This window comes from Camelus bactrianus, chromosome 15 (assembly GCF_048773025.1).
Source record: "Camelus bactrianus isolate YW-2024 breed Bactrian camel chromosome 15, ASM4877302v1, whole genome shotgun sequence".
Taxonomy (NCBI): Eukaryota; Metazoa; Chordata; class Mammalia; order Artiodactyla; family Camelidae; genus Camelus; species Camelus bactrianus.
In genome coordinates, this window is record NC_133553.1 from 26,724,265 (window position 1) to 26,741,929 (window position 17,665).

Below are 17,665 nucleotides of genomic sequence, written 5' to 3' on the forward strand. Positions count from 1 at the left end.
CACCTGTGGGGGATGGCTCGGGCTCCAAGTGCTGTCAACAGCTGTACAGTTGCAATGTTAGGTGAATGATAAGGTGCACTCAGGTTGGCTCTAGGGTGGAGTGGGAGTTACTGAGCTCACCTAGGTCATGGGGGCTAGGCTCCTTTCTCTCTGCCCTCAGGCCCTGGGCTCAGAGCTGTCCAGGGAAAAAGTAAGGGGCCCAAAGATGAGCACCCATGCTCTAGAGCAGGGATCGGCCAACTTTTCCTACAGAGGATCAGAGACTTGATATTTTAGGCTTTGAAGGCCACATGGTCTCTGTCACGGCTACTCAACTCAGTTGCAGCATGACAACAGCCATAAGTAAACAAATGAGTGGGGCTGTATCTGGATAAGTTTTATTTACAAAAACAAATTGGCTGGATTTGGTCCACAGGCCATAGTTTGCTGTATATTGAACATTTTGGATAAATGTGGGTTTTAAAGCAAAAACAAAACCATTCCTCTGAAGGCTAGCATTTAAAATTCTGCCTCTACCTCTGCCCTCTGAAGCACACAGTATATGTTTCTTTGTTCGTTCCACACTCTTTTCAAGAAACTGCAGAGCCCCTGCCAAATTCAGGCCAGCCTTATGCCTACATGCCCTGGGATTCGAGTGGAGAGTTAAGGTACTTGAGAATGAAACCAGGAAATCTCACTGTTCTTATGGTGTCTTGTCCAGAAACCTGTTTGGGGCACAACTCATACCTCTGTAGCTGTTACAGCTCATTAGCTGGCAGGTGGGCTGTCCAAGCTGAGTCAAGTTCAGTGGCACACAAGGCTTCTTCCCTCTGACTTGGCGTGGGCTAGGTCATGCAGACTGCGGTGATGAGGAATTTGTTGCTATGCCTGTGCTATGATTGGGGCAATTTTCTTTGCCTTCAGATTCCCAGATTTTGGACCCAGAAGGGACCTGAGAGAACCCATCTCTATTGCTGCCCTATTTGCGTCACTATCACAACTTTGCTACGTGACCTGCTAGGTTGGGTGACCAACCATCCTGGTGGCCCAGGACTGAGGGATTCCCAGGGCTGCTGGACTTTTAGTGTTTAGAGCTGGAAAGGCCCAGGCAAGCTGGGATGAATTTATCACCCTTCCTGGCCTTTGCCCTTGGAGGACAGGACAAAATGAGACAGGACAGAGGCTTGGATAGAGTAAAGCAGGTGTGCTTGCTGGGGCACTGCTCCCACCTGCTGCTAGAGCTCAGAAAAGGGAGCTCCCATGAGGCAGAGTAGTCAGGGGGGCTTCCTGGAAGAGGAGGGCTGGGGCTGAGCCTCAAAGGACTGATGTGGTTTTTGGCAGAACAGCCATGTAGAAGCAGTAGGAACCTGAACCAGAAAGAAGAGGGCATGTTTGTGTCTCAAGAAAAAAATAAGGGAGAGGGGGTGTTTGAGGACAGACATAGCACCCAGGCTGATCACAAGGACTGGAAGCAGGCCCTGAGATTACTTCTCCATCCTCAATGCCCCTTGCCCTCCCCTGCAGATCCACCTTCAAACTTTTCTGTGGGAAGAACTCAGCCCTGGCAGAAAACTCTAGAAACTGCTTTTTATATAATATTGGAGAACAGAAGATATGCTTCTCAGGGGCAGATGCTTAAATGGGGGAGGGTCCTATCTAGTTGGTAGGGGAGGTCTGCCTGGGACTGTGGTGCAGCCTCACAGGGACCACCGCTCTGTGCTACGCTGAAAGCGCGCTCCCTGCATCTTGGTAAGGAAGGACCTCTTCTCTGTTTTGTTTCATGTTACGTTGTAAGTGTCAGGAACAGCAGTGCCATGCTCTGGGGTAACTGTTGGTACTTAGGGGAGAGGCTCTGGTTTCATCAGCGCTTGCCAACCCTTACCAAGGTAAGCCAAAGGCATCTAGCTGTCCAGGAGACCCAGGAGTGCTGTGGACATGCTTCTTTTACTTTGAGGTATGTTCTTACTTTGAAGTCTAAAGATGTCTACCCACGGCTTGCCTGAGCCTGGGGAGTGTTGGGTAAAGTTCCAGAGGGAGGCCCCTCCCCTCTGTTTGCTCTTGGCTCCAGAATGATGTCCAGAGGTAGGGGTGCAGTGTGGGAGGGAGTATTCTACACTCTGATTTCACCCAGTTTTCATCCATTCCTCAATTTTTAAATTTAATTTAATTTTTGTATTTGTTTTTATTTTTATTTTTTAATTGAAGTATAGTCAGTTTACATTGTTGTGTCAATTTCTGGTGTACAGTGTAATGTTTCAGTCATGGATATACATACATATATTCATTTTCATACTCTTTTTCATTATAGGTTATTACAAGATATTGAATATAGTTCCCTGTGCTATACAGTAGGACCTTGTTGTTTCTCTATTTTATATATAGTAGGTAGTATATACGCATCTCAAACTCCCAATTTATCACTCCTCAATTTTTATTGAATGCCTGCTCAGTACATTTTTTGGGGGGTGACCAGGGGTTGGCTGGGTGCTGAGGCTCCAACAGTGCAAACCAGTCCAAGTACCCACAGTCCCTGTGTCCAAGCCCTTCCTTTCCCTTCCTCTTTGCTGATCCTCACACCCTGCAGAGAGGCAGAGCAGTGGGGAAGCCCCATTTCACAGATCCCCAGTGATCCCCAGTGATCTCCAATGATCCCCAGTTCCCCCAGTGATCCCCAGTTTCCACTTGAGGATACTGAGGGTCAGAAGAGAATCCCTGGTGTAATGGCCCTCAATCTGGGCCTGTGTCCCAGGGACACTGAAACTAGGCAGGGTTTGGCATGGTGGGTCCTGGAATATTAGCTGGAGCTATCAGCTGACTTTGGAGAGCTATAACTTTCCTGTCTCTTCTCCTCGCCTGTGCTCTTGTGGTTGCCCCTGGTGGGCATGCCTCCCTATTCCACCAGCCTGAATCGCCTCCGTTCTTCAAGAACACAGCATAAGGCCCTGCTCATTCCAGAGGCTCTGCTGGTGGCTCCTCTCCCCTCTCCACCCTGTCAGCCCTCTGTACCTCCACTGCTCTGACTGTCAGCGCCCCTCACGGCCTCCCAGCACATCTGCCCCTTGGTGCGTCCATGCCGTGAGACTCTGAGCTCATGGAGGAGGTTGCACAGGGCCTGAGTGGCCCCTGGCTTGGCACGTGCCCTGTGGCCAGGATAAGCTCAGTGCTGCACTGCTGAGCTTGTTCCAGGGGCCTGGGAAGGACCTCACTGGCTAATATGTGGCCTCTTCTCCCTGACTCTGCAGCAGAACTTGGTGTGGGCGCTGATGATTGCCATCCCCCTTGTTACTGGCTTGTACATCCTGGTCAACATCAGTTACCTGCTAGTGTTGTCACCCCGCGAGATCCTTTCCTCTGATGCTATGGCCGTGAGCTGGGGGTGAGTGAGTCATGTGACGTGTTCATGGCCCTAGGGAAGGCTGGTGCCCCATGAGTGTTTCAACCTGCCCCTGGGTCTGGCTTGCTCCATTTCTGAGTGGGCTCCTGAGGCCATCTTCCAGGTTGCTGCCAGAAATCCTGCCCTTGATCCCTCTGTTGTCCTAGGAACCAGGTTCTGGGGGCCTGGGCCTGGCTGGTGCCCTTGGCTGTCGCACTCTCCACATTCGGCTCTGCCAACGGGACGTTCTTCAGCGGAAGCCGTGTGTGCTATGTGGCTGCAAGAGAGGGCCACATGGTGAGATGGGGTCTGGGCTGGGCAAGGGGGTGCTGGAGGGACTTCTCCGGCTGGGGGCTTAGCATTCAGACCAAACCAGGACTTGCCCTAAAGACATAGCCCTCTTCTGAGAATGGGACTCAAGCATCTCATACCTCCCCATTTAAACGCCAGCCCCTTTACATCCAGGTTCTGGGAGATCACCCTAATGGGTCACACTGAGGAGGCTGGAGGTGATGAGAACATTTGTGCATGCCGGTGGTGTGGGGGCAGCGGGAAGGAACCACAGGAACAGAGCCATTGTGTACTCTGGGCCCTCCCCCGGGGCCACTCTGTCAGCTTTTGCTGCAATAACGCTGAGTGGTAGACAACCCCAAATCTCGGTGGCTTACGGCAGCAAACATTTCATGTTGCTCATGCATCAGTGGGTCAGCCATGGCTCTGCCCCAGGCTGGGGCTCCTGTTTGGATCTTCTCAGTCTGACTGTGAGTCTGTTCATATCTCAGGGACCCAGGCCAGGTGGCAGGCGTTCAAGAGACTCAGCCAAACCACTGCGCATATTTAGAGCTTCTGCTGGATTGCTTCTGCTCACACTTCACGGGCAAGTCCAGCATCAGTGGATGGAAGCTGTATTTTTCCCACAGAAGTGGGGAGAGGGGGACTGAGTGTTTGCTGAATGATAATACAGTGTGCACAGTAACGCAATATCCCTCTGTGTGCTCCACCCATACCTGCCCTGGCCTCTCCTCCCACCTCTTCTGTCTCCATCGCCCCCCTGCAAGTCCCTCTTCCTGTCTTGGGAATGAGCAATAAAAAGCTGAAAGATTTGGCCAGGCATCTGCTACAACCCTTCACACTCTCTTAACCCCACATCCTAAGCTATTGGGTCTTGGCTGGCCTGGAGGGATGGGTCCCCAACCTGCACTCTGAGCCTAGTCACCCCCAGTGAGCCATGGTGGCCTACATCTGGAAGCCATGGGAACTGGGGACTGTTAGGTTAAGTACACTAGTGTCCAGAGTGAGTTTGGCAGGGGAAGAGGGTGGGAGCTTCTGGGGACAGATACCACTTCAATCCCCCCTGGGGGCTGCCTGACACCTGGCTTTGCTTCCCAGCCCCGACTTCTGTCCATGGTTCATGTGCACCGCCTCACGCCAGCTCCAGCCCTGCTGTTCACCACCATGGTGGCTTTGGTCCTGGTCATCCTGGGAAGCTTCAACCCCATCGTGAACTTCTTGAGGCAAGTGAGGCTGCCCTCCCAGGCTGAGTATCTCATGGCCCCTATGTGTACCCACTTACCATGTGCACACTTCTAGAAGTCCCCAATGTGTGCGCACTCACACATATGCACATATATATAATCACATGTGCACACACATTTCTAGAAGCCCCTATGAGTGTATACACACACACACACACACACACACACACTCTTCTGGAAGCCCAGGCTCAGGGATCCTGCACATGCACACCGGTTTCAGCCATTCTCTCTCAGCTGTAGTTCCAAAATTAAATGTGGCTTCCTCCTCTCTTGTCCTGTTTCCAAAAATTCAGTGAGACAATTTCTCACCACAGAGAGAGACAAATTAAAGGCATATGTTGTCTTTGTCAATTTTTTCTTTTTTCATGTCCCTTTACTCTGTCCCTAAGATGACCTGAAAGGATATATTCAGCCTTTACTCACACTTCTTGTAGCCCTGGGCTTGGTATAATTTTTCCTTTGTAGTCTGGTCTGCATTCTCGATCTGACCCCACAGAACCCTATCGAGGGTGGACCCACAACCAAGCTGTGTGGGCACAATCAGTGACTGCATCAAAGTGGGGAGATGTTCCGACCCCCTTTATCACCTTCTCTGGGGCAGAAATGATGGGCTGTTGTGACATCCATGACAACTATCATTTTATAACCTCATTCAACAGGCAGATCCTTAACCCACCAGGCAGGCATAATGTCTGGGGCAGAGGGGGTGCTTAGAATAATTTTTCAAGCATCACATGTTCTCCTGCTTTGTTGTCTTAAGTGTAGTTAGTCTTCTGGAATAGGATGTACAGTGCTCCATGTGCCTTTCTTCAGAACATTAAGTAACAGACATGGTTTTTCTTTTTATTTTTTTCCCATAAGAAAGAATGAAATCAATACACGGTGTGAATAAAATCAAATCCAGGGTGTCTCTAGGGGATTTAGCCTGAGACAGGGATCCTGACTGAGCATGTCTCGGTACAGAATGAGAATTCTGGATGACTCCTCTCAGCCAGGACCCAATATCTCCTGGTCTTGACCAACTCAAGAGATGACCTGGTCTGAACCTTGCCTCTAAGGTTAGATGGAGTTTTCATCAGACCTACATCAGCCCTTAGGGGAGGCAGAGGCCAGGGGTTTGTCTGGGTGCCCAGTGGTGCACTCATGTCACCAGCTCTCAAGTTGGGGGTGGGGGGGTGGGTCTGCTATGAGTGTGCTTGTCTCTGAGGAGAGCTCAGCCTTCCTTGAGATTCTACCAGCCTCTTTCTTTGAGGAACACAGATTCTCCTCCTTCCCTTTGAAAATTGTCCAGCCAGGGGCTGTCAAAGAAGGCCTGATCTGGTGTCACGTGGGTGAGCAGCTTGTACATGTGCCACTTTGTATCTGAAGATAGAGGCAGGAATGGGCCACTGTGCACCCCCCCCCCAGTGCATCCTTGTCCCCAGTGGCCCAGCCTTGCCTTCTTTCCTTGGTCTGCACAGGTAAGGGGAGCTGGGGGTGGTTGAAAGACCCTGGACGAGGGTGCAGCTTGGCCCCAGGTTGCAACTAGTAGGCCAGCTGCTCTTGCCCTCCCACCCGTGGCCGAGCCTGGCAGTAAGCAGCTAGTGTCTGCCTTTCAGCTTCCTTTCCTGGCTCACCTACGGAACCACCATTAGCTGTCTCCTGTACTTGCGGATGAAGAAGAAGAGTCTTCCCCGACCTTACAAGGTAGACTTCGGGATACACACGGGGCATGTACAACTCGAGGCTGTGGCATGAGGCGGATCATTGGACCACAGCCTCATTCAGGGCCCAGAGGAAGAAAGTAAGGGGTGACCACTGTCGTATTTGGGAGATAATTTCTGTATGTCCCGGGGGGGAGGGACAACGGAATCACAAGGCGTCTACTCTGCTTGCTGGGGCCTCATTTCTCCTCTGGAGGACCCTGAGGGAGGGCAACAGGAGATGAATGAAGAGAGGACATATGCACACAGCGGGAGTTATGTAACACAGAGTGGATCAGGCTGGGTCCCAAAGCCTCTGCTCCCTGGAGGGCCCCCTGTGGCCCAGCAGGTGTCTCCCCTTGCCTGGCAAGGTATCACAGTAGGGACCGGAAGAGAGGAGCTGGTGGCAGGTGGAAGTGACAGGAAGGCAAGCAGGAGGGACAGAGCCCAGGGGTCACATACCACCTCCTATGACCCTCTTCATCATCCAGGTCTCTGTGTCTACGGCAGGTCCCCACCATCATCCCGGCCATCATGCTCCCTGCCTCCCTCTACCTAGTGCTAGCACCCATCATTGATCAACCTCAGATAGATTTCCTGTACGTCCTCCTGTTCCTGCTCAGTGGCTTCCTGGTCTATTTCCTGTTTGTCTACTTCCGGTGCCAACCCAAGTGTTTGCAAGTGGCTACCCTGCATCTCCAGCTGCTCCTGGAAGTTGTTCCAACCACTAAAAATGCTGACTGAAGGACCGAACAGGTCCACACTGCCCTCTTTGCTGTAGACACCTCTGTCCCCACACAAGTGGCCTTGCCAACTTCTCTGGATTGACTATGCATAATTATACTAAGTTTCTAAAGTGCTATGACATAGCTATTGCCAAGTTTGGAGTTATCTGCCCAGGACAGCATCTTCTCTAGGAACTTCCTTCAACAGAGGTGGATCCCATAGCCACACTTGTATTACATGACTGCCTCCCTGGGTCACATCTATGTCATATTCCAGGTGGGCAGCTTAACATATGTTTCCTTCTTTTGGGATTTTGGGATTAGAATTCTGATGGTTGCTTGAGCTGAGGAATTGTAAATCTTGGGATCTCTGTGGGCCATCTTCCATCGTGTGAGCAGAGAAGTAGAGAAAGCCACTACGGAGAGAAGAATGAAGAAGATACACAGTGAGGTGGTGCTGAGAAATTGTGTGGTCATCAAGAGTTGGGGGGGGGGGGAAGCCTGAGAGGGCAGTAGCCTTAATCCTTGGCTGTTTTTCAGTTCTGGACTTTTATTTCTGTGGTCTAACTGCCATCTGACTGTCCTTCCAGCTTTGTGATTGTCTGGGGCAACCTGATACCTTATAATAAATTTCCAATTTGGGCTCAAGTGGGTTTGAACACGTCCTTATTTCTTGCAACTAGAAAAGCTTTGGTCTGACAAAACTTGTTTGGGAAGACGTGATCCTTTAGTTAATGTTTAAAGCTGCCAACTTGCTTGAACAGGGAAAGAAACAAGAGACATATCCCTGGGAAGGAGGGGTTTTATGGGCTTTGGGTAAAAGGGAGGACAGTCAAACTTCTCAAAGAGAGGAAGAAAAGTTAGAGCAGATCCCAGAAGGCTAATGCGGTTACAGAACTAAAGAGCATCAAGGGGGCAGAGATATCTGGCTGCCCAGGTAGGAAAGAGCGACAGGAAGAAAGGACTGTTGCACCTCAGTACACAGGGAGAGGTGACTCCAAGAGGAGCAGCAGAGAGCACTGCATCTCTACTCCTGAAACTGGACCTAGGCTGCCCGCCCAGGGCTTTGCTCTCTCAGCTTTCCGATATGGAAACAGCTGCGATAAATACAGAGCACTTCCCATGGGCTTCCTTCTTTTGCTCTATCATCTCTGAATATATGCCCTTAGGAAACATCTTTTTTATAGAATAAAGTTTATATGTGTATACTTATGCTTTTAATTTTTTTTAAATTGAAGTACAGTCAGCTTACAATGTTGTGTTAATTTCTGGTATACAGCATAATGTTTCAATCATTCATATACATACATATATTCTTTTTCATATTCTTTTTCATTATAGGTTACTACAAGACATTGAATATAATTCTCTCTACTATACAGTATAAATTTGTTTATCTATTTTATATGTAGTAGTTAGTGTCTGCAAATCTTGAATTCCAAATTTACCCCTTCCCGCCCCCTTCCCCTACCCACCCCCGGTAATCGTTAAGTTTGTTTTCTATGTCTGTGAGTCAGTCTCTGTTTTGTAAATAAGTTCATTTGTGTTGACATGCTTTTAACTTTAAAATAAAAAATACTATACAATTTTTAAAGGTGGAAAATTATGTGATATTATATATATTTTTTAAAAGGTCAGAATTTTATTGCTTTAGTCCAAAGTCTTCTTTGGGTTCTTTAGAAAAAAGGTCAGAAACAAAACTATCTTAAAACCGTAACATGGTGGGGAGGGCATAGCTCAGTGGTAGACTGTGTGCTTAGCATGCATGAGGTCCTGGGTTCAATCCCCAGTACCTCCGCTAAAATAAATAAATAAAAACCTAATTATCCACTCCCTGTAAAATAAAAATAAATGAATAAAACCCACAATTTAGCAGTTAAAAAAAGGTGAATTTCTGAATGTAAGAGTAAACAGCATCTTTAGAGCTAGTGTCCCATTAGAGGTGCTCTGATTGGTATGTCACAAATGCCAGGTGATCTGGTCAGAGACAAAAAGGCAGAGAAGTACTTAGATGGTGAGACAAGAACCAGGTAGGAAGATAGCCACTTGGCAGAGAAGGAAGAGCCCGGCCTCAGCCTCCCTTCTCACTGGGCGCAGGCGTGTCCCGGGCCCTCCCACAGGCCCCGGGGATCGGGGATCTTGTGAGGCACAGACCCTGTGAGGCCGGGTGAACCCGAGTTACTGCCTTTGTCTGCTGACCCTGCTCCAGGAGCCCCAGCTCTGTGGGAGCGAGTCATTGATCCTGGCGCCGCTCCCAACTGTTAATCAATGCAGCCCAGAGAGGGGCCTCTTGAGTGGGAACCTCAGACAGGGAGGGATTCCACCCCGTCTCTACGGGCAACCGGTCAGTTGTACAGTCTGCATCAGCTGCTTCAAGCTCAGCGCTGGGAATATGCCCCTGGCCGGCCTGGTCTGGGGGTGTGGTGGGGCCCGACTGGGTGGCCCAGGAAGTCCGTGGGGCCAAGTGAGGCTGTGAGGGCAGTTTGGCTCAGATAATGAGGGGCCCCAAGTGAGGCATCGGGGCTTGAGTTAACCTGCAGCTTTAGGGAGAAGAGTGGTGCTTTGGAAGATGAATTTGGCTCCTTGTGCTGTAAGGAAAGAGAAGGAGAGTGACTGTTGAGGGGACCTGGGGTAGGGGGTGGCAGTGGGTATGAGGGGCATGAAGGACCTGGGGCACACAGCAAGGAGGACCAGCCTGGTCTTCCTGGTTGCAGGTGAGGAGGAGGAGACGTCAGCTAGACTCAGGGTTCACGCCTGTGTGGCTTGGTGAACGTGTTATCATTCATAGAAATAGGGAAGAGGGGAGGAGAGGTTTGGAGAAGAGGAAGGTGTTTTATTTTGTTCAGTTTGAAATGCTGCAGGAGGTTCCTGTGAGGAAAGTTAGGGGGTTTGTGGATCTGGAGCTCAAAAACCAAGTCAAGGCTAGAGATACATGTTTAGAAATAAAGGTAGGAATTGAAGCCATGAGCTTGAATGAGAGTAGTGAAGACAGAAGTTTTTGATGCCACAAACAAGCTGTTTAAAGCAATGACCAACCTCATAGAAATCTACTGGGTTTGTTCTAAAAGTGTTCCCCACCATTCGTCACTTATACACATGTGCACACTTCCTGCATGTGAGTCACAATACTCATGTCCCTTCGCTGAAGAACAAGAGTGCATTGCACAGAGAAGTTCTTAAAGAATCTTCTCCTTAATATTTGGGGAGGGGCTTGATCCATGCCAGCTTCAGGGTAGTCAGAGGATAGACAGCTCCCTTGCTGCCACACTGAGTCCTGGCCCTGGGTCTGTCCTTGGGGATGTCATTGGAAGGCAGCAAGGATGTCTGGGTGTTTTGGCTCCTTGGCACCATAGCTCACCTGGCCCAGGCCCTGCCTGCTGGGCCCCACGTCCCAGGGCTTGGAGTCTTGTTTCTGACCTGCCTCAGGGACGACTCCTGCCCCGAGCTGCCCTTTTCTGGTACCAAGTGCTGGACATGAGGGCTGTCTGTACACCTGACCTTGCTGTTGTCTCCTGAGACCCTGTCCTTCTCACTACCTTGGAGCCATGGAGGACACAGAGGTGCTGACACCCAATAAAGCAGCCGTGAGACTGCCAGCAAACTGAGCATCTGGGGCTGCGGCATCCACTCACCCAGGACCTCACCCACTCCTGGACTCCTGGACACCTCGACAGCCTGAGGGGAAGCTCTTCCTCTTGCCAAGCCAGGTTTGGAGTTCTCTCTCTGGTCCAGGCCCTAGCACAGGGAGGGGACTGGTTATAGGGGCCTCCTCTGGCCTGGGAGCTAGAAAACCAGAGGCACTTCTGGGTGGAAAGCTTGGTGATCCAGCTTGGGGTTGCCAAACACAAGCACCAGTGACTCTTCTGAATCCTGGTTTAGAATCTTGTAACCCTGGTAACAAGACTCGTGAGCCTGTGGCTGGAGGGAACTTCCTGTTTACTGCTGGTGTCAGGGCTGGTCTGAGAGGGACAGCCTTCTGCGGTTAACTTGAGCCATAACGTCCCCCACCCTTCCCTCAGGCTGACTCATTATCCCCCCATCCCCCCACTGCCTCCACCCCCAGCCCTGGTCCAGGGTTGGAGGCTGGGCCCCCTCCAACCCAGGGGAAGGGTCTGCTCCCCTCTGGTGGCCTGGGCCAGAAGCAGTCTTCATGCCCTGTCTGGACAGCCCACCTGATGCCTTCTCACACCCCTGTGACTTTGGTGGTACCCCACTTCACAAAGAAAGAAACTGGGGTTGCCAAATTTAGCAAAAAGTAAAATACAATAGAAAAGAAAATGTCTTGTGAAATTTGAACTTCAGATAAACAACAATACTTTTTAGTGTAAGTATGTGCTGTGCTTTATCTGTGAACCCTAAAAGGAGCTCAAACCCAGGCAGGTGGAGCAGCCCGTGTGGGCCCTGTGGCTGGCAGTGCACGGTTCCTGCTACTCGGCCGAGGCCTCTCCACATCCCACGGCCTGCAAGCAGGTCCAGCTTGGTCACCACTGCGACTCCTGCCCTGGGATCATAGGTGTGCCCCTCTAGGTTGTTAGGATGCTGCTAGAAGTGGGGATAACGGTCTGACCCCACTACAGAAGGAGGCAGACATTCTGCAGCAGTGGTTTCAGAACCTTGTCATGGACCTGCAGCATCTGCAGCTGTGATGGTCAGTCTTCCGCGTCAGCTTGACTGTGCCATGGGGTACCCAGACATTTGGTCAAATATTCTTCTGGGTGTGTCTGTAAGGCTGTTTCTGGATGAGATGAACATTTGAATTCTTAGGCTGAATAAAGCGGATGGTCCTCCCGATGTGGGTGGGCCTCATCTAGTCAGCTGAAGGCCTGAATAGAACAAAAAGGCTGACCCTCCTGCAAATGAGAGTGAACTCCTCCTGCCTGACTATTTTTGAGCTGGGATGCCCATTTTTTCTGCCTTTGGACTCAAACTGAAATATTGGCTTCTCCTGGGTATCAAGCTTGCTGGACTTCAGACTGGAATTACATCATCTTTCTCCTAGGTCTCCAGCTTGCTGACTGCAGGTCTTAGGACTTCTCAGCCTTCATAGTCACGTGAGCCAACTCTCTCTCTCTCTCTCTCTCTCTCCCTCTCTCTCTCTCTCTCTCTCTCTCTCTCTCTCTCTCTCTCTCTCTCTCTCTCTCTCTATATATATATATATATATATATATATGTATTTTTTTTTCCCATTTACACCCTCAGCAGACTGGAGGGTGTCACATTAGTGACGGTGATCTCCTTCACTCAGTCTACTGATGTAGGTGCTAATCTCTTTCGGGAATACCTTCACACACACGCACCCAGAAATAATGTTTTACCAGCTGTCTGGACATCCCTTAGCTCAGGCAGGTTGACACATGAAACTAACCATCACAGGCACCCACTATCCTGCTTTACTGTTCTCTGCTCCACTTGCCCTGTTTCTGAAAGACTCTCTTGCCTAATCTGAGGCACCTGGTAAGTATTCTTGTTGGTTCTGTCTCACACTGTGGGGCATTTTTTAACAAGTCTCTTCACCTCTGGGTGCCTCAGTTTCCTCACCTGTGAGACAAGGAGGTTGAGCCTTGCTCCACAGGGGAGTTGTAAGGGGTTAACAAGCTTCTGAGGACTGAGCACGTGGGTAGAGGAGATTTAAAAATTACGTGTTCACCCCCTTCCATCTGGGCATCGTGTCACCAGGGAGGTAGGAAAGGCTGGATGGGCTGTGCCAAGCCTGTACACTGGACAACAGGAAAGGCCTCTGCGGCAGGCCCCGCTGTCACCGCCAGCACCTGTGCCACTCGGGCCATGTGGTCCAGTAGATCCTGTGGTGGTGGACGTATCAGTGGTGGGAAGATGCCTTGTGGAGTCTGTGGCCAGTCCCAGTGGGAGAATCACAATGCAGAGCCTGGCAACTTTGGAGCGAGGCCAGGCCCTCTGGGACAGAGAACTAAAAGCCTTTTGAAAAACAGCTTCTGGAATGCTTCTGGGCCCGAGAACAGACAGAACTTCAGCACGGGACGTCAAGTGACCATGCGGCCAAAACTACCATCATGAACTGAGTCCTGGCAGAACCACCAAATCATAAGATTGAGCAGGTCAGCAACAACCCCCAGTGAGAGGGCAGAGGGGCATTTCTGAGTGTGAGCAGGACCAGAGGACACAGCAAGCAGGCAGCCCAGAAACCCCATGGCACCCACAGCAGTTGCACCAGCGCCCTCCTCAGCTGCCGCCCACGGCTGTAGAGGATCTGAAACGACCGGATGAAGGAAAAGAAAAAAGACCAAGCTCACTTTCTGGATAGATTCCCTTGGTTACGTAGGTGTAAGCTGGGAATTGATGGCAGCCACGCCACAGACTCTAAACAACAAGGGTTGGAGCATCATGGATGTTGCTTTCCATTAATTTGTTTTCTCATCTATACATTAATTTCATCCATTCATTCTCTCTCTCACAAAGCACCTGTGGTTGGGCCCTGATCCCTCCTGCTTCCTCCAGTAGGACTTGGCACTTCTTCTCCTAGCACATCTCCAGCACTTACCTTTGCATGAAACCCTTTCTATCAGCATTTAAAAATGCTTAAGTCTCTTTCACTGTATGAGAAAACAAAACTTAGACTTTTTTGAAACACAAACATAGAAATAAGACTTCACCCCACTTCCCTCTAAGCCTATTGCTCATCTTTCTTCTCCCCTTAATGGCTGAACTTCTTAAAAGAATGAATATCTGCTGTCTCAGTGGCTCACCTCCCTAGCACGCCTTGACCACCTCCTCCAGGCAGGCCTCCATCTCTGCCACTTTCTCTAAATGGCCCTTGTCCCTGGCATGCCCTCCTTCTCTCCATCCCTGCTGCCATCAGCCTCACCTCTATGCAGGTCTCTGTAACAGCCTCCTAACTTATCTTTGAGTAACATTATTATTATTATTATTCCTTGGGCTATCCCCCACACAACAACCAGGATGCTCTTTTAAGAGCATAAGTCTCACATTTCATATGTTACTTATATATGTATTTCATATGTTGTATTTGTCTGCTAGGTTCCCACATCAAAATACCACAGACCGGGGGGGGGGGGGGGGCTGAAAAAACCAGAAACTTATTTTTTCACAGTCCCAGAGGCTGGAAGTCCCAGACCAAGGTGTTTGTTTTGGTTTCTGGTGAGAATTTTTGCTTTGCCTTGGAGATGGCTGCCTTCTTGCTGTGTGTCCTCACTTGGCCTCTCCTCATACGTTCCAATGTGTCTCCTGGTGTCTCTTTCTCAACTTATACAAGAACACCAACCCTTCTGGGTTAGGGCACCACCCATATGACCACATTTAACCTTGATTACATCCCTAAAGGCCCTATTTCCAAATACAGTCACACTGTGGGGATTCAGGTTTCAACATATGAATTGGCAGGGGACACAATTCAGTCCAGGAGAGACCCCAATCCTTTATATGGTCTTCAAACTCCTGCATGATCAACCTCTTGCCTGTTCTCCTGTAGTCACCTCCCCCCTTTCTTCTGTTTATTTCTCAGTTCCTCAAATATGCAGGCTTCTTCCCTTTCTAAGACCTTAGCACACACTGTTCCTCCTGCTTGAAATATTTCTTTTTGCCACCCTCCCCCACTCCCTTAGTCTATATAATGCCTACTTATTCCTCAAAAATTAGCTCACATGTATTCCTCAAGGGAGATTCCCGTAACTCCAACATCAGGTCAGGGCCCTCCCACTTATATTTCTTCTTTGCGTGCCTTACTTCTCCTGTGCACTTAATATCATTGCAATTAAATCCTTAACTGTATAATTAATTGTTTAATGCTGCTCTCCCTTCCATAGGATGAAAGCTCCAAAATTGTAAGGACTACATCTGCTTTGTTCACTGCCATGTCCCCAGCACCTAACACACTGCACTGTACACACTGGGACCTTAAAAAACAATTATTTAAAGAATTAATTCACAAAGGTTGAAGGTAGATTCTGTATTGGATTTTCAGGTGAAGAGAAATGCCAGAAATCAGTGGTAATTAAAAATCCCTATCCCTCAGTGAACCTCCTTCTAGTCAGGAAAGCCAGGGTGATAAGAATTATATCATCTTGATCTATTTTGGTAGTTACACAGAAGACTCTACCTGAAATCTCAATGTTAAATTTCCATCCTTGCCCAGATTGCTCAATCATGGGAGATTATTTTCAAAGATGGCTGAAGCAATTTATCCCAAGCTCTTTGCAACATCTGATGACTTCGCTTCTCTTTCTCACAAGAGGGAGTGTCAATTAGTCCTCCCTTTAAATCTGGGTGGGCCCTGTTATTTACATGGGCCATAGAATTTGGCAGAAGTGATGTGATGTGAGTTTTGGGGACCCCCCACAAGAGTCCTCACAGCATCTGCTTCCACTCTCTTGGAAGGCTGCCCCAGGACCACCATGCAAAGAAGCTGAGTGAGACTCTTGAAGGGTGGAAGGGCAAGTGCAGGGGAATCAGGGCGACCCAGCCGATAGCCAGCACCATGTCCTGGACATGCAAGTAAGATCCTCTTGGGTCTTCCTGCCCAGCGAATCTTCCAGATGGAATGAATAGCATGAGCAAGCCCAGGAGAAGCCAACAGAGGAACTCACAGAATTGGGAGAATAATAAATCTTTGCTGGGTGGTTTATTACCCAGAAATGGCTGAGTGGAATGTCAGTCCTCCTAATTTCCACATAATAATCCTATTTCCCCTTCTCTAAACAGTCATGCCCTCCCTCCTGACTCTCTTACTGTCACACTCAGTGTGACTCATCAGAACCCTCCAGAATATCGCTGTTTCGAACTGTAAATCCTAACGAGAAAACAGACAAGATAAGTGATTCACAGCGGGGTCTACATCTGTGACTTCCGCTGAGTCTGGATGTAGAGTGTTGTCAGGCAGCATACACTTGGAAAGCTGGCCACATTCACTGACTCCTTAAGACAGGGGGCTCCTGAGGTGGAAGGTGGCAGCAGAGTCCCTGCACACACCTCCTCTGCCCTTGGATGCAATGTCTACACTTGAAATGCAGCCCAGGATTTTTGCCATATGCAAATCTCCTTCCTGTAACACAGCTGGGCATTCTAGAAGCTCTTCCATGTGTACGCATTGGCCTATCCCGTTGCAGCATTGGTCGCTGTAGCATTGTCTGTAGAAGAAAAAAACCTGGAATAACACAAATATCCAACAACAGGACAGAGGATCAATATTTACACAATAGAATACTTTACTGGTAAAATGAATGAACGAGAGCTCCATGCCTTAACAAACCTATGTCTCAAAAGACACATCACTGAATAAAAACAGCAAGTTGCAGAAGTTATGTAAAGTATGATACTATCTGTGTAAAAATTTATAACATGCAAAACACCACTAAATACTCTTTAGGACACACTCGTACGTAGTAAATGTATAAGTACGTGCACGAGGACATTAAACAGCTTAGTTGAGGGAGGGAGGGTGGGGCACACCATTGGGCAGGGGTACCCAGGAGTTCCACGGGTCCCAAAATGATTTGAAATAAACACAGGATATTCAAAGACTGGCAAAGCTGGTGGCAGGTATTATTCTCTATATTTTTCTCATTCTTGAATCATTACGTGATAAAAACTGTAAAAGCCAACCCCCACCCTCTTCCTTCTTACTGGTCAAGTGTATCTTTTCTACAGTCCAACTTTTTCAGCATTGCCTAAGAGGTCCATGGCCTGCTTAGTTTTAGTTTGTGACAATAGAGCTTTACGTCAGGGAAGGTTTCAGAGGGAAAGGAAAGAAGTTACCTCCGGGAGGGCTGTCTTCCCAATGTGAGTTCAGGACATGACTGCCAAGGGAGTGAATGATGTTGGCAGGACTTCCTGCACCAGCTGCACTCTGCCAGGCCCGCTGGCCTCTCATTAGCCATGGCAGCCATGGGCTTTGAAGGCAGACCCTGTCTGGTCAGAGGAGCTGGTCCAGAGGCCTGCTTCCGGAAGGGAGTGGGTGATTCACTGAGGAGGGAAAGGAGGATGAGGGCACCATTTGGGAAACATGCTTCGAGGATGGAAGTGAACAAAATGGTATTTACTGCCCGAGAGTTCGAGAGTCACTTCTGAGTGTGATCCGGGCAGTTCTAAGACCCTCCACCTGGAGGAGCCAGGAAGTAGCCCTGAGTTTTCATGCTCCTGGGAACCACTGTGCTCGGTGGGTGCTGCCCCCAAGGGCAGACTGCTCACCAGACGCTGGTTTCAACATTTACTGCCACCATGACCCTACGCCAGTTATTTAAACTCCCTAATCTCTGCCTCCTTATCTCTAAGTGGTGGAGCTAATAATAGTGTAATACAAATAAAACTGGGCTGGCTCAGTTCTAGCTCAGTTCTGGGTTGCCTCTAGAAGATGCATAACTTCAGTTCAAAAAAATCTTG

General features: G+C 49.3%; 1 protein-coding gene across 2 annotated transcripts in view; it reads left to right on the forward strand.

Moving 5' to 3' along the window:
- LOC105062960 (b(0,+)-type amino acid transporter 1-like) overlaps positions 1 to 8,880 on the forward strand; it is a 28,792-nt gene extending 19,912 nt beyond the window's left edge. For both annotated transcript variants that reach the window (XM_074341716.1, XM_010947384.3), the window contains 5 exons: positions 3,222 to 3,355; positions 3,520 to 3,649; positions 4,742 to 4,866; positions 6,486 to 6,573; positions 7,080 to 8,880. In XM_074341716.1, coding sequence (XP_074197817.1) covers positions 3,222 to 3,355; positions 3,520 to 3,649; positions 4,742 to 4,866; positions 6,486 to 6,573; positions 7,080 to 7,313 — 711 coding nt within the window. In that variant the 3' untranslated portion in view covers positions 7,314 to 8,880. The remainder of the gene's footprint in view (positions 1 to 3,221; positions 3,356 to 3,519; positions 3,650 to 4,741; positions 4,867 to 6,485; positions 6,574 to 7,079) is intronic.
- Positions 8,881 to 17,665: the final 8,785 nt, after the last annotated feature.